Source organism: Cyprinodon tularosa, unplaced genomic scaffold, assembly GCF_016077235.1.
Source record: "Cyprinodon tularosa strain WSP-4 unplaced genomic scaffold, ASM1607723v1 ctg2, whole genome shotgun sequence".
Classification (NCBI taxonomy): Eukaryota; Metazoa; Chordata; class Actinopteri; order Cyprinodontiformes; family Cyprinodontidae; genus Cyprinodon; species Cyprinodon tularosa.
Window position 1 is genome coordinate 2,977,736 of NW_024038733.1, and position 13,623 is coordinate 2,991,358.

Genomic DNA, 13,623 nt, shown 5'->3' on the forward strand with positions numbered 1-13,623 from the left:
TCCCTTCTAGTGACCATGGATGATCACTACTTTCAAAGGTTCAGTGTCGGGAACTTCGAGTTAACTACTTTTTCATCCACTAGATATTTGGACACTTATCCCAAATGGCATAACCAATATATAGTGCCCTATATAGTGATTAGGGTGAACATTCAGAGATAGCATTTCTGTCCACAAAGCTCCAGCCCTTAGCTGATTCTCAAGTGTTATCTAAACTAACAATCCTGTTGCAGTGCTGTATTGTTTAGTGCATTTGTGACCCATCATCATTATCCACTGTAAGCCGACTGAAACAACACTGTTACTTGCATTTAAGATCTCTGCATTAATTTTTACTCATATATACCTGCTGCTGTTTTGAACAGACATCAGCGAATGCATTAATACACGTAACTTTACTTGGACATTCCCTTAAAAATTCTTTGAACTGACTTTTAGACCCCCTTTAACCTCTTTCCAAATTATTTGTGTTATCTACCTAGTGTTGTATTTCCAGTAGTTTGTAGTGTTTGCATAGATGTTAAATTTGCTTTAATCCTGGGTTATTAGAAATAAAGACATCAATATTTTAACCTGTAGTAGTTTAACTCCTCTTAGTAACATTTGAATAAACAGGGACAGATTTCTTTAGTTGTTGATTAATAACTCTGCTGATAACCACAGTCTAATTTACTAAATCGGTGGAGACAAATGGAGTTTAAACAGCCGATCCAGGAATCTACCCTTGGATGACAAAAACCAAGAATCCTGGTGACTAAGCAAGTTACAGTAATAATCATTTAACTAATAATGTTTACTTGGTTCTACCCTTGGTTTTGAATGACCTATAAATTAACTACAACTTCAAGTTCTAGTTAATAATATATTTATAATCTACTGGTAAAATATTACAACAAATTCTAATGACCAATCATGCAACTTTATGGGGGGAGGATACAAATGTAAACATTTACCATTTTTAAAGTAATTCCCCAAATCAGAAACTCAACTTTTTCCAGCTTTCAACATTTTCAATGCTTCTGAAAGTGAAGTGTGAACATTACTGAAAAAAAAATATCTGTGGTCAATGTTGCCAAAGGTGGAATTGGCGCAATGCCAGAGAATGAAGAGAGATTCCTTTTGCTTGTAAACATATTTGGACCATGAAAAAAAAATAATACAAAAATACTATTTCAGTAAAAAAATGAATAATTACTTAACTTTAGTATTGTTTGCATGTTTATTAAAGGTATAGTGGAGGATTTTCGTGAATTTCTGAAAAGACGTGCCCTCTCCACGTTTTAAAATAAATGCACATGCACAACCCTTTTCCCACTCCCGAGAGGGAACGCCTATTGAACCGGTGTGAGAGCATGCACAAGCCCATTTCTCCTCGTGCATGCTCTGTTTAAAAGTTGCTGTTTGCATCGCTCATGCAAACCTACTTTCCAAAAGGAGATTTGCAATTTTTCCATTATGTCAGACTCACCACCGGTAAGAGAAAATGGGGATGAGCACATAGTATGGCCTTACTTATACATATCACCAGAATGATTGACAATTAGGATGACCACTTATTTTGATGATCCCCCAAGAAAAAGAACATCCTCCACTATACCATTAGAAATACAATATCAAGCCTGCAAAGAGAGATAAAATCAATGGAAGTCAAAGGTAGTCAACAGATGGTCCTTACTACATAACAGACCAAATTGGTTATTTTTAATCATATTAGTATCGTTTGATAAGTAAAACCGGACCAATAAAAGCGATCCATATGAGCGACCGATATGAGCAACCAATTTAAGCGACCAATATGACTGACATGAGCTGTGTCACAGTAACTGTGATGCAGTTCAGCATTGTCGGTGTTTATCTGAACCTAGGAAGCAATGGGAGCACTGCAGTCAGTTTTTCATGGTTCCCAAAGCATGGGGCAATGTATGATTAATGACATATAAATATTGTATATTGATATTGACTTAGATGTGATATAGTGTATTCATATATTTTTTCTTTTTACTTGGTTTAGTTAAATGTTGCTAGAATAAATATATAGTTTACTGCATCGCTGATTTTGTCTATAAAGCGAACAAATTTTGTTACGAAATTATTATGTCTTGGAGAGAAGATGTTTCTATTGATTCTGTTTATTTGTGACATGGTGCACAAATTCACTCCTTTACTTTTCACTCCATAGGGCCATGAGATCATGCAGGAATTTACAGAACAATATCCTGAAAGAGAGTAGGTTGTTTGGCTAATAATTCTTGATAACAGACTGATGTGTTTTTGATTTTATTTGGGTATAAGTTGGTTCATATTTTATTTTTTTATCCCACCTGTATATTTGTATTGAAATGACTTTAAACTTTAAACCCACAATGTACCTGCAGTGCTCAACATAGACTGCTGGGCTTAATGTGCTTTACTTAAAAGAAAACCCTAATCTGTAATTGTTTATTGGGATTTTTTCTCCTTCATGTTTTCAACCTCTGCTAGACTTCCCCAATAACATTCAGGATTTTTGTGATGCATTGGCAAAATATATACTATAACCAGAATCTTTTAATTAATCAGAAAACACACTCTATGGTCACCAGATAGCCAGTTGAGAGCTGTTGTACTGACATCTTGTTAAAAATGAGATGCTTTCACCCTGAAATAGGTTTGTCTTCTGCTAGTAAAGACAGCAGCCAGTTGGGGAGAAGTCTTGAGAAATACCCAGGGGCTGCTGGCAGAGTTAGCGCCCTGCATCGACATATGGTACATCCCCACCATATGTCCACACATACGAGCACTTCTAACACAAATGGCCACAATGAAGTCTCCCGCTTGCTGAACACGCTTGCATAGTAGAGGTTAGCTGTAAATTGTTTGGTGGTTATTTACCTCACAGCACCTACTTTTCAAGATCCCTTTTTTTAAGTTGCAGCATTGTTTTTGGTTACCACAAAAATCACGTTATTACTGGTATGCTCTTCTTTATCAGCAAAAATACAGTTTTTCAACTTTATAGCAGTGTTGATTACATAATGCAATTTCTTGTCAAGTTCTTCTCAAGGAAAACACATTTTAAAAACTTGTAGACATTTTTAAATGCACAATTTTATTTCAAAGATAATTAACATTTTCATGTTTAGGGTTTAAAACTGCATCTTGTCATTCCTTGAAATATTTGAAAAATTATCTTAAGAAATATTTGAGGAGCCCAAATGAGAATTCATAGTTTGAAGGTTTAAGCTTGGTTTTGTTCCGAGTTTAATAAAAAAAAAATTTAAAGTTGTGACAAATTTTACTCTAAACTACTCCTGCTGTTTAAACTCTGATTAATGCGATGCCAGAAAACAACTGACCAGAGTTTTTGAAGCTTTTTAAGGCACAGAGGAGCACAGCCCTTCTCCATCCTGACCTATCACCAGCAGAAAGAAGATTGCTATACTGTGTTAGTTTTTACTGACAAAAAAAACAAAATGAAAATTGGATGTTTTGTAAAAACTTTGTCATAAGAAGTAACATATTTGTCAACTGGATTGACTAATTAATCTCAGTTCCCTATACTGTACTTTAAAAAAAAAATCACATTATGAGAAGAACAACAACAAGGGATTACATTAAGGGGTTTGTGTTCGCGATAAGAAAATATCTATATGAATACATATATACATAGGTATGTGGATGGATGGATGGATGGATGGATGGATGGATGGATGGATGGATGGATGGATGGAGCGAAAGAAATGCACCTAATACATTTAACACCCGTTCTATAGAACCATCAACAGCAGTAACTGCAAAAACATATTTTTTTGTTAAATTATGAAGCCACATGCTTTGCTGTAATATCTAGGTCAAAAAGATGATGCAAGCAACATAGTTTGCTTGTGAAGAATTTTTCTCAAAAAACGTTAAGAACTATGGTAAAGTACTTGATTTCTTTTCTACTGTATGTGACAGCTTATCATTGTGTAAAGTTTTAAGCACAAAAGAAAGCAAAATATCAGATACTAATAGGAGCAAAAAAAAAGATTTCCTCACTAGGTGGGCTGTTGAGCACTATCTGTAAACTAAAATATGTGAAAAAGTGATGGCCCTCTCTACATAACTCCACCATTTACAAAGGATAAATCAGAATCACTTTCTAGAAAAACATGTCTTGAGAAGAAGTAAGCAACTCATAATTTTATCAGGGAACTTAATTTTGGGAAATTATTATCTTCAGTTGAGTTTTCAATCCAATTTAGTTTTTCACATCACTGTTTATTTATTTAATTCTACCTAAAATAATAAATCATTGCTTCAATCTCATTTAAGTTTAAGAATTCCTTACAAAGAGCTGAATGAGAGATGAATAGGATAGGTTCATTCAAACAGCACCAGCTAGTTACAGTCAAGTAGAGTAATGTTTCCCTTAAAAACTGAAAAATACTAGAAAATGGTAAAATGTTTTTGTACATAAGTTTAAAAGCAATATTTTACAGTATTTTAGTCTACATTCAGTAAATGTTATCATCATTTTTTTAGGGGATGTTTATTTATTTATTTTTAGGGGAGTGGCGCACTAGTGGTTAGGGCATGGCTTGAATCCTGAGGTTCTGAGTTCAAGCCCAACTCCAACAGACTGCCACTCTGGGTCCCTGAGCAAGACCCTTAACCCCACGCTGCATCCCACACTGATTTTGTTCAGTTGGGAGGACTGTGAAAGTAGGATGAGTACGGATGAGTCCCAAATTGTTCATAACCATGTATGATTAAATTTAAAATTAATCTAATTTGACCAACAAGTTTATTTTTGATTTAACATAGCAAGTAACCAATTAAAAAATATATATTAACCTGTTTTTATTCACATAAAATTAATCCTAAAATACCTCTACACTAACAAATACATAGGAGATTTTGTTTTTATGCCATTTTGGCATTCAAACCTTTCATGTAATCGCTGACTACTATTTGACAGACTATTTTGAAAGTCTTCATGGTTGGAAGAAATTTTTGAGGTTCCAGAGGTTGTCTACCTAAGTCTACAAGGGGTATGAATAACTTTGGGCTAAACTGTATATCATTATGTTTTTATACACATACCTAAAATTAATCGGTGCTCATCTTAAAAGGAAAATGTTTTCAGTTTGAAATTATGTTTTAAAAAAATATATTTGATGATCTAAGATGATTGGAAATACCTTTAGAAAAAATACTGAGTGAGTTAATTGTTACTGAAGCATCAAAGTATACCATTAACTGTACACTGAAATACCACGATACTGTGAAACCATGAGGTTTTAAGACCATGAACATCTCATATCGGTTTATACTCATTCCTGACAGATATTTTTTTTGGTTTGTGTGTGTGCTTATTATGTGAGACAGAGCATGAAGTTCCCAAACTGACTCCTGCATGGTGTGGGCAGCAGTGTGGAGATGAGGTTATGTGATCACATCAGGTCAGTGTGGGCAGTATCTCAAGCTGGCAGCTGGAATTCAAGAAAGAGTGAAAAAAAATGGTGAAAGCCTGCACTAGATTGAGAGTTGGGAAGCCTGAAGAGGCAGCATATGATCTGCTGGGGTGGTTCCGGTATGAATGTGCAACAGCGTATGAATTTGTGTGTGCGTGATTTACCATATAAAGTCGGTGCAGTGGCTGCAGAAGGTGGGCTGCTTGAAGAAGCGTGCTGTGAACTGATGGTCTTTCACCTCTACAATCCTCTTGTGTTTGAGTGCTCCCTTCCTTTGAAACACGGGTACCCTGGGTGGAGGGGAGAGGGGTGACGGCAGTGCGGAGGATGGTGATGTTGGGGAGGTCAGTGATAGGGGGGAGAGGGATGGGGAAGGGGACACTGGGGTGGACATGATGCCTGTAGAATATGTCAAGAGAAGGCTAAGAGATGTGTGTTGGAGAATGTGGGGGGGCGGGAGCAAGGAGGACAATGGACATAATAGGTCACACAAAGACAGGAAGTGATAATAATGCAAGACAGATTGTAGGGTTGGGAGCAGAGAAAGAGTGGCATGATGAAGGGAAAGATCGAGAAGGAGATGGAGGGAGTACAGAAAGCGACAGGTAGGAAGCAAAAGAAAAAAAAAAGAGAGTCATAATGAAGAAGACAGGGAGGTTAATTCAAATACAGAGAAAAAGGTCTCTTGAGAAACTCTAAGAAGCTAAACAATTAGCTCAACTAGCTGTGTGTCCCAAATACTGGCTGTCCATCCTGCTGCAACCCTCATATGCTATGAATACCCACACCCAACCCACCCCTCAGACGTTATGTCAACTACCTCCTGTTGCCATGTCAACAACACCCCACCAGCTGCTCCAGTACTGGAGCCTGCATCCTCTCGTCGTCTTCCTGCCTGCCCTTATTAGCAATTAGTTCTATTTCTGCAGAAAGTTTGGGCCAGAATAACATTTGCTCATCTGCAGGGAATGGAACATTCAGAGAAGAAGTTCAAAAAGGCAAATATTGGATGGAGGAAGTGAGTTACACGCTGCTGAAATCCATATAAATGCCTTTTGGCAATTTGATGAATAAATAAATGCAACTAGCAAATTTTGATGGTAAATTGATCATCTCAGCATTAAAGCAAAAACTTAAAAAGAATGCATATACAATGGCTTATAATTAGCCTGATTAAAAATACTTAAGAGACGTGTACCAACCTGTACTACAGAGATGGAAAACACTAAATACAGTACCTCAGTTTTTGGTAACTTTGAAGAGAGCTTGCCAAAGACCGTCTATCCTTTTTCTTCTGCTTCACTCTTCGTCTCAATGTCTTCAATTGAAAATGTGGGGTGGACCTGTAGCTGATCAACTCAAATAAGGAAAGTATACAAAATAAAAAAACAAACCCCAAAAAAGCATAAGGAACCAGGAAAAAGCAGCGTCTAGGAGCAAAAAAGCAGCTCAAAAAGTGAAAAAGAACAACATAACTTCAAATGCACGCAACAGGCAATTTTTGTGGTTGAAGTTTTCAAAGAAGCAAACATAGAGCACTAAAATGGAATAAATCCGTTATCCCAGAGGCAGGGTAAGTAGGAGTACGGGATGGAGAGGTGGTATTCTCTTTCCAAGACTGATTCTGTTTTACAAGGAAGAGGATGAGAGATGGAGAGAGGATAAGAGAGAAAGAGAGAGTGGCAAAAAATAGAGAAAGAGAGAGAGGAGAAAGATCGAGGGGAATAGGCAGCGATTCATTTTGAAATCTGGGTTACTTCTCTCAGGAGAGTGTGAGGGAACCACAGCAAGGAGGACAGAGGAAGGAGAATCTGCCATTTTGCCATAGTCAGTACAGTATGGACTATCCAGTGCCAAATGGTCCCCACTTCAATTGTGCCAAAAAAAAAAAAAAAAAAAAAAAAAAAAAAAAAAAAAAAACGAGAAATGGGGAATGAGAAAGAATATTCTACTAAGAACCAAAATGATTCAAGAACAGCATGTCCAAGAAACATTCAGTAACAAAGCAATCATAAGACCTGATATATGAGCAGTGGCACTATGTCCAATGCATATTAATGATCATGAGATCAGAAGAAGTTGTGACATGGCAACAGGGTCCCACACTGCCCTGAAAACAGGTCAACTAAGCCTGATGGGAATGGTATTTTACTTCAATAAGGGGGCGTCGAGCTATCGATTGCAAACATATACATTTACAAAGCAAAATGTCATATATAAGGTCTTCACTTAAGTTTAAAGAGTCCAGTTTTGATGTCTGAAACAGCATACTTTAACTTGGATAATGAAAAATAGGACTCATGGATACGATATGTAGAAACAGTTGGCCAAGGGGCTTAAACATTTAAACATATTGTCCAAGCAAAAATCATGACTGGAGTGGGAATATATCTGTTCAGTAGGGAAAAAGACAAAATAAGAAGTAAACATTTTAAACAAATAATTGATAACATATTTGTTGGCAAATAGAATAGCTGTGATTAAAAGCTCAATTAAAGCATTTTTGTTTCTTTAAATGGCCTTTTGCTCTTCATTTTGAAATTTATTAGTTACTGTTTTTTTTTTTTTTGGATATCTATAAAACAAAATGTTACGATGTATTGACAACAGGTGACTGAATTACTACTGATAACGTCAGAGAGCTAACAATTTAAAACATCAAAGTGCAAACTTTGCATTCATACTGTACAACTGCAGACATGTAATTTAAGCTAAGGTTCTCCTTATCTTTAGTCAGAGAAGTAAATATAAAAGCCTAAAAGAACTGAAACTGCTATAAAAAAGGTAAGATGACCCAAGATTTTCTCTTGCACCAAGGGTGAGGGAAGTTGTTGCAACAATATCATCAGTCATTAAGTCTCTATAAAAGAAAAGAAAAAAAAACGATTCTATATATATTTATATATAATTTTTTTTGCATTTTTTTTTTTTTTTTTTTATGAAGTTCAGGAAGAACGTTAAGCTAGGTGAATAACTTTCACCCATGACTGGTATAAAAAAAGACTTGATGATCAAACAAACAGGCTGTTACTGCTGTGGGATAACAGACTGTGGGATTTTTCAGATCAACTGTAGCCAACTCTGCACCAAACTCACAGGGAAAATGTTCAAGAGCACACAGATTTTTGATGGTTTATATTTCTGGAATACTCTCCCACAAACATGTAACTTTTTACCCATATGTGCATATGACTTAGACAGCTTTCCCATTGGTCTTTGATATAGTCATGTTAAGAGGTTGAAAAGTGTTTGTGGTTGTGAGGCAGTCTGTGAGTTTGTTTTAGATGATTGTCAATTTCAGCTTTATTGTAAAACTTAAATTAAATCTTAATAGTCAATTATTTGTTTGGACAGAAACTAAACATAGAAATTGATCATAAAAAAAATCTATTTGCTTTATAGGTGAAAATATATTTTTTTAAATGTTTTTTTTTTAATTAGGCCAATTACACTTATATTTATCATGTGAATAGTTTGTTTAATTTAAATAAAATCCTTTGTCGATTATCACTTAATTATAATTAGTGAAGTTTCTTTAATGCTGTTTTGCACTAATGTTCATAGGGGAAATAAAAAAAGTTATTTTTCAGCTATTATTCTATATCTTAGTTTCTCTTTTTGGTTGACGGTCTCCACTTCTCAACACTTGCTTGTAGTTGGGTCCGACTCCAGTTTACACTACTTGACTACATCCAGATGCACAGAAAAAAACATGTTTTTTTCTAAATGTGTTTTTCCCCCTCCTACACTTGCAGTCTTCACCTTCTTTCTCATTACCAGAATCTGTCTCTCCCTTTTGACTGACTGAAATTGCTGCAGACTGATTTAGACTTTTCAGGACAGGGAATCAGATAAAGTATTCTGTAGTGGTCTTTAAAAACCCTCTTTCTTTAAAAAAAAAAAAAAAAAAAAAAAAAAAAAAAAAAAAAATAAAAACCCTCTTTCTGTCCCACTATCACAGATTTAGGATTGTGTATTTTTCCTAATTGCAAGTGGGACATTACCAGCATCCACGTAGGCAACAAACCCACTATGAAATAGGAGATTAATAACATATATTTTTTTTTACACAAACCACATATTGATTACTGTTAAGTATGGTGGATTATCTGTTATGTTGCTGGTCTGTTTCTCCCAGAAAAATCTTGTGAGTCTTGTTGAAATGCATGGTCGGAGATTTTGAATAAGCATCTCTGTGTGATAGTTGAAACTGGGTCATTAGATCTTTCAGGAGGATAATGATCCAAAATTTAAGATCAACACAAAAATAGTTTGACAGATTTTAAACCTTCTGAAATGTAAATGCTAAATGCTATGCTGCTGATAAAAGGGGGCACTTCAAAGTATTAACATGCAACATATTAATAATTGCAGCATTTTTTTTTACATTATTAAACCTGACTTCACTGTTATAATTTTACTTTTTACCAGGATAACACTGCTATTTAACTTTATAGCTCCTGTTAGCCATTAAAATGTTTAATGTGTATATTTATGTTTACCTTTTTTGAGTGTTTTCTGAAGCATATTGACTAAAATCACTGAATCAATTTCATAAGAAGAGCAGAAAAAATGGGGATGAATTAACAAAGCCATTGAAGTACAAGTATGGGGTGAAGTATACCTATTAACATCTAATATGTATAGAGGAAATTGCTGACAAATTTATACTAAAATAAAAATGTAATTATTGTAACCTTGGGCAAAATAAAGAAAATATTTAGCAACAGATGTTTAAATTTGATTATTTTTGGAGTGAAGAGCAGATCATTGTGCCAACAAAAGTACCTTGAGACCTCAACAAAAATCTGCATTGCCAGGAAAGCATATATGAATCTGACGAAGGCTTAAATGTTCTTCGAATACAGATGCTTATGGGCAAACTGGTAAGGATAGTTTTTTTTATTTTATTTTTTGTCCATACTTTCAAGGTCAAGGTCTTTCAAAACTACTAAATTCCTTCATATGTTCTATGTAGTTTGGGAGATTTTATGTAATAGACCAAACCCAGCAGTGCATTATTTTGAAGCTGCAGGAGCAGAGAGCATTGCAAAACTAGCTAAGTTATTATATATTTATATACAGTCCTGAAATGTAAAAAACTACAAAAAAAAACAACTAAGAGAAATAAATAAATGCCACTCCCCAATAAATAAATAATCTAAGACTTAAGATTGAATAATGTATCGGTGTCTTAGTCAAAATGTTTTTTTTTAAAGTAATCAAAACTTATTTAACATCACAAAAACAGTATTTAAAATCACACAGCATAATTATAGTGGTTAAGACTGAACTGCAATTATTAACTGCAAACCTGCTGATTCTTTCAGATGCTTGGGGCAACAAATAAGATGATTTTGACAGTAACCTTTTACTATCGCAGCTCTTTTAGCAGTGATTGTACTTTCAAGCAGTTCTGTAATGTATTTCAGTCCAAAAGTGTGAACAAATGCTTGCCCTCTAAATGTCAGTAATACAAAGACACGCACAGATGCCTAATCACTGTACAATGCACAGATGTGGTCTTTAGTAGATCCTGTGAGATGGGAGCAAAGAAGCAGGCGAACAGGGGATGATGGGGTGGATTGGTGTGGGACGAAGAGACTGAGAGAGGGAGCAAGGGGTTGAAGGTCTAATTAATGGAAATGTAGGTTATTAGTCTCCTGATGAGGACACAGGCAGAGAATTAATTAACAATTATAATTAGCAAGATTGTTAGAGAGCAAAATGGTGTCATCCAGAAAGATAAGGATGAGTTTGTCTGCGTGCGTGTGCATCAGAGGCCATTGTTGAGTGCCTTTGCAGGAAAAAAATGAAACAGCTGTGTGAACATGCCGTGTCTGACAATGATATGTTATTTCAGCATTAGTCATGCAGAAACAGGAGCTGATTGGGTATGATAGGGGGCTTTCCTGCACACAGACCGTTACCAGACGAGCTGCCTTTACTGACATAATTTTCTGGCTCATAAGACTCTCACTTTCCATCAGCCTTATCTTAGTCATGCTCTTTTTCTTTTGTCACAGACAAATTAGGAGAATGCATATGCATAGTGGTACAGAAAGAGAGAAAGAGACAGTGAGTGAAACATTACCACAAAAACACAAGCCTGGATACTGAAAATTAAGCATTTAAGAACTAAACATAAAAAGCTTCCATTTCTTCTCCAGGCAAGATGAGTCAGCACTTGTGGCCCCAAAGCTTTTCTATTAGGGTGCTTTTGCATGCAATGAAGCATGGTTTCCAGTGTTTGATCATAAAAACAAGTGGAGGGCTGGTGTGCTGCCAGCCAGCGATGCATTAAACAACCAAAAGCACAAACTCAACAAAAACTCACTAATTGAGACTGTACAATTAAAAGCCTTGACATAGGCCTTTAGAAAAAAATAAGGATGGATGAATTAATGAAACACTATTAAAACTAAACTCTCTATAAATGATTCTTCCCCATCAGCCTCTATTCTCTCCTTTTTGTTTCAGTCTACAGATGGCTATCAAATTTGTTCTGACCATGGCTTAATGAAACAGAAAATTCTGCACTGATAGAATCTTTTTTTTTCAGGGGGAGCAATCATTACTTTAGCAATTAAATGCATCTATTATCATGTAACGAGTGCTCGTTTGCATCGAGCTTCAACCCAAAAGGGTTGAATCTTCAAAAAGGAATTAAGGTAAATTGACTTATCCAACTGTTTTTCTTAGAACCAGGGGGAAAATGGTGTCTGTGGTATATTTCCATTAAATTTGGGTGGTCATTACCAAACTGGCTCCTTTTCCCAGTTGATCATTTTGTTTTTGGGTGGGAGTGCTTCTATTTATTTTGCAAATGAAAAGTGGGGTCTGTTGTGTTTTTGGAAGAGAGCAACCAACCTCAAAGCCAGTCAGATGAGACATTTGGCACACGATAAGGCTCTTTCAACATGGGATACAAACTCTCAACGTAAAAGCAAATAAGCCTGCATTTCCTGTTGGGTTTACTGCTGACCTGCCTCCCAGTGCCACAGCAAATAAGACTGACATCTAAAGCACAAATAGAAAGAGAAACAATTGTGAAATTTTAATCAGTTCTACAAAGAAATAGCTGTTTAACAATTTCCAGTTAGTTGCTGCAAAAACAATTTTGGATTTAATTTAATTAAGCTATCTGTAATGTAGGGATATCTTAATTTGAACCCAGGTATATGATGTGATTGCGTTGCCTCTGCCTCCAGTACAATACATTGCTATATTCTGTTTGACTGTTTGAATGTATTGATTAATCGCAAATCAATAGAGCAAAGTTAGAAATAGGGGTGCTATTGCAAACTCCTGTTGCAGGAGTTTGTCAGTGTGCCCAGGGCAGCCACAAGATTGTCATTGTTAGTGTATAAATTTGGTCGTGAATGACTGTAGCCTGACCAGCCAGACTGGCTTACACAAGACGTCAGACTAGTAAGGCTCTGACTCTTTAGACTTAAACAGACCAGACCGACCACAGCAGGGGACACTGGGGTTTTCTCTTAATTTTAAAAAAGGAATCTTGTCTAACATCAATAGTTAGGTCTTAGCTGTTTCTGCTGACTCTGTTAGTTCCGTTCTAATTCCTCCTTGGAAATCAGGCTCTACCCACACTTAGGCTTATGGTGTGTGTCTCTATAGCCAGGCGAGAATGACCAAACGTAGTGTAAAGCATTTGAAGTCCTCTGATTTGAAAAACTGCTGAAAAGTACAGGCCATAACTGTCTCTTCTAAATAATCAGTTCACATATGCAATGCAGGTAATTGACATCTCTCAATTAGACACTTTCTATAATGAGACAATGGCAACAATTCCCCTTGTGTTCAGGTATACCAACAGTTTTTAGTGAAAGAGAGAGCTTTACAGAGAAGCTTCAGTACTGACCAATAATCTGCTGAACAGTAAGACCAAAGCACAAAGAATATGAGGCATGAGAGCAACTTCTTCTGAAGTGTTATCTAGCCAACACTTAAAAACTGAAATCAGGTGTTAAGAATCAATTCCATGTTCACAGATGTCTAAAATGATGCAGTACTATATGTGGACTGTTTCTACACACACATTTGAATTGGTCACTTGGTACTGTTATAGGACACCATCAATCCAGTTCTATTGGGTTATTTTCTTGTTCCTAAAAATACGACCATTAACTGGCAGCAAAGAGGAAGGAGTGTAAGTAAGAGCCACTTA

General features: G+C 35.9%; 1 protein-coding gene across 4 annotated transcripts in view; it reads right to left on the reverse strand.

Annotated features, from left to right (window-relative positions):
- prkcg (protein kinase C, gamma) overlaps positions 1 to 13,623 on the reverse strand; it is a 55,127-nt gene that overhangs the window by 25,872 nt on the left and 15,632 nt on the right. Inside the window, exons 1-2 of one of the 4 annotated variants that reach the window (XM_038284171.1) lie at positions 6,674 to 7,322; positions 5,600 to 5,857 (exon numbers count right to left, since the gene is read on the reverse strand). In XM_038284171.1, coding sequence (XP_038140099.1) covers positions 5,600 to 5,829 — 230 coding nt within the window. In that variant the 5' untranslated portion in view covers positions 5,830 to 5,857; positions 6,674 to 7,322. Of the gene's footprint in view, positions 1 to 5,371; positions 5,454 to 5,599; positions 7,323 to 13,623 lie in introns of those variants that run through there. The other 3 variants (XM_038284173.1, XM_038284172.1, XM_038284170.1) reach the window with 3 other exon arrangements.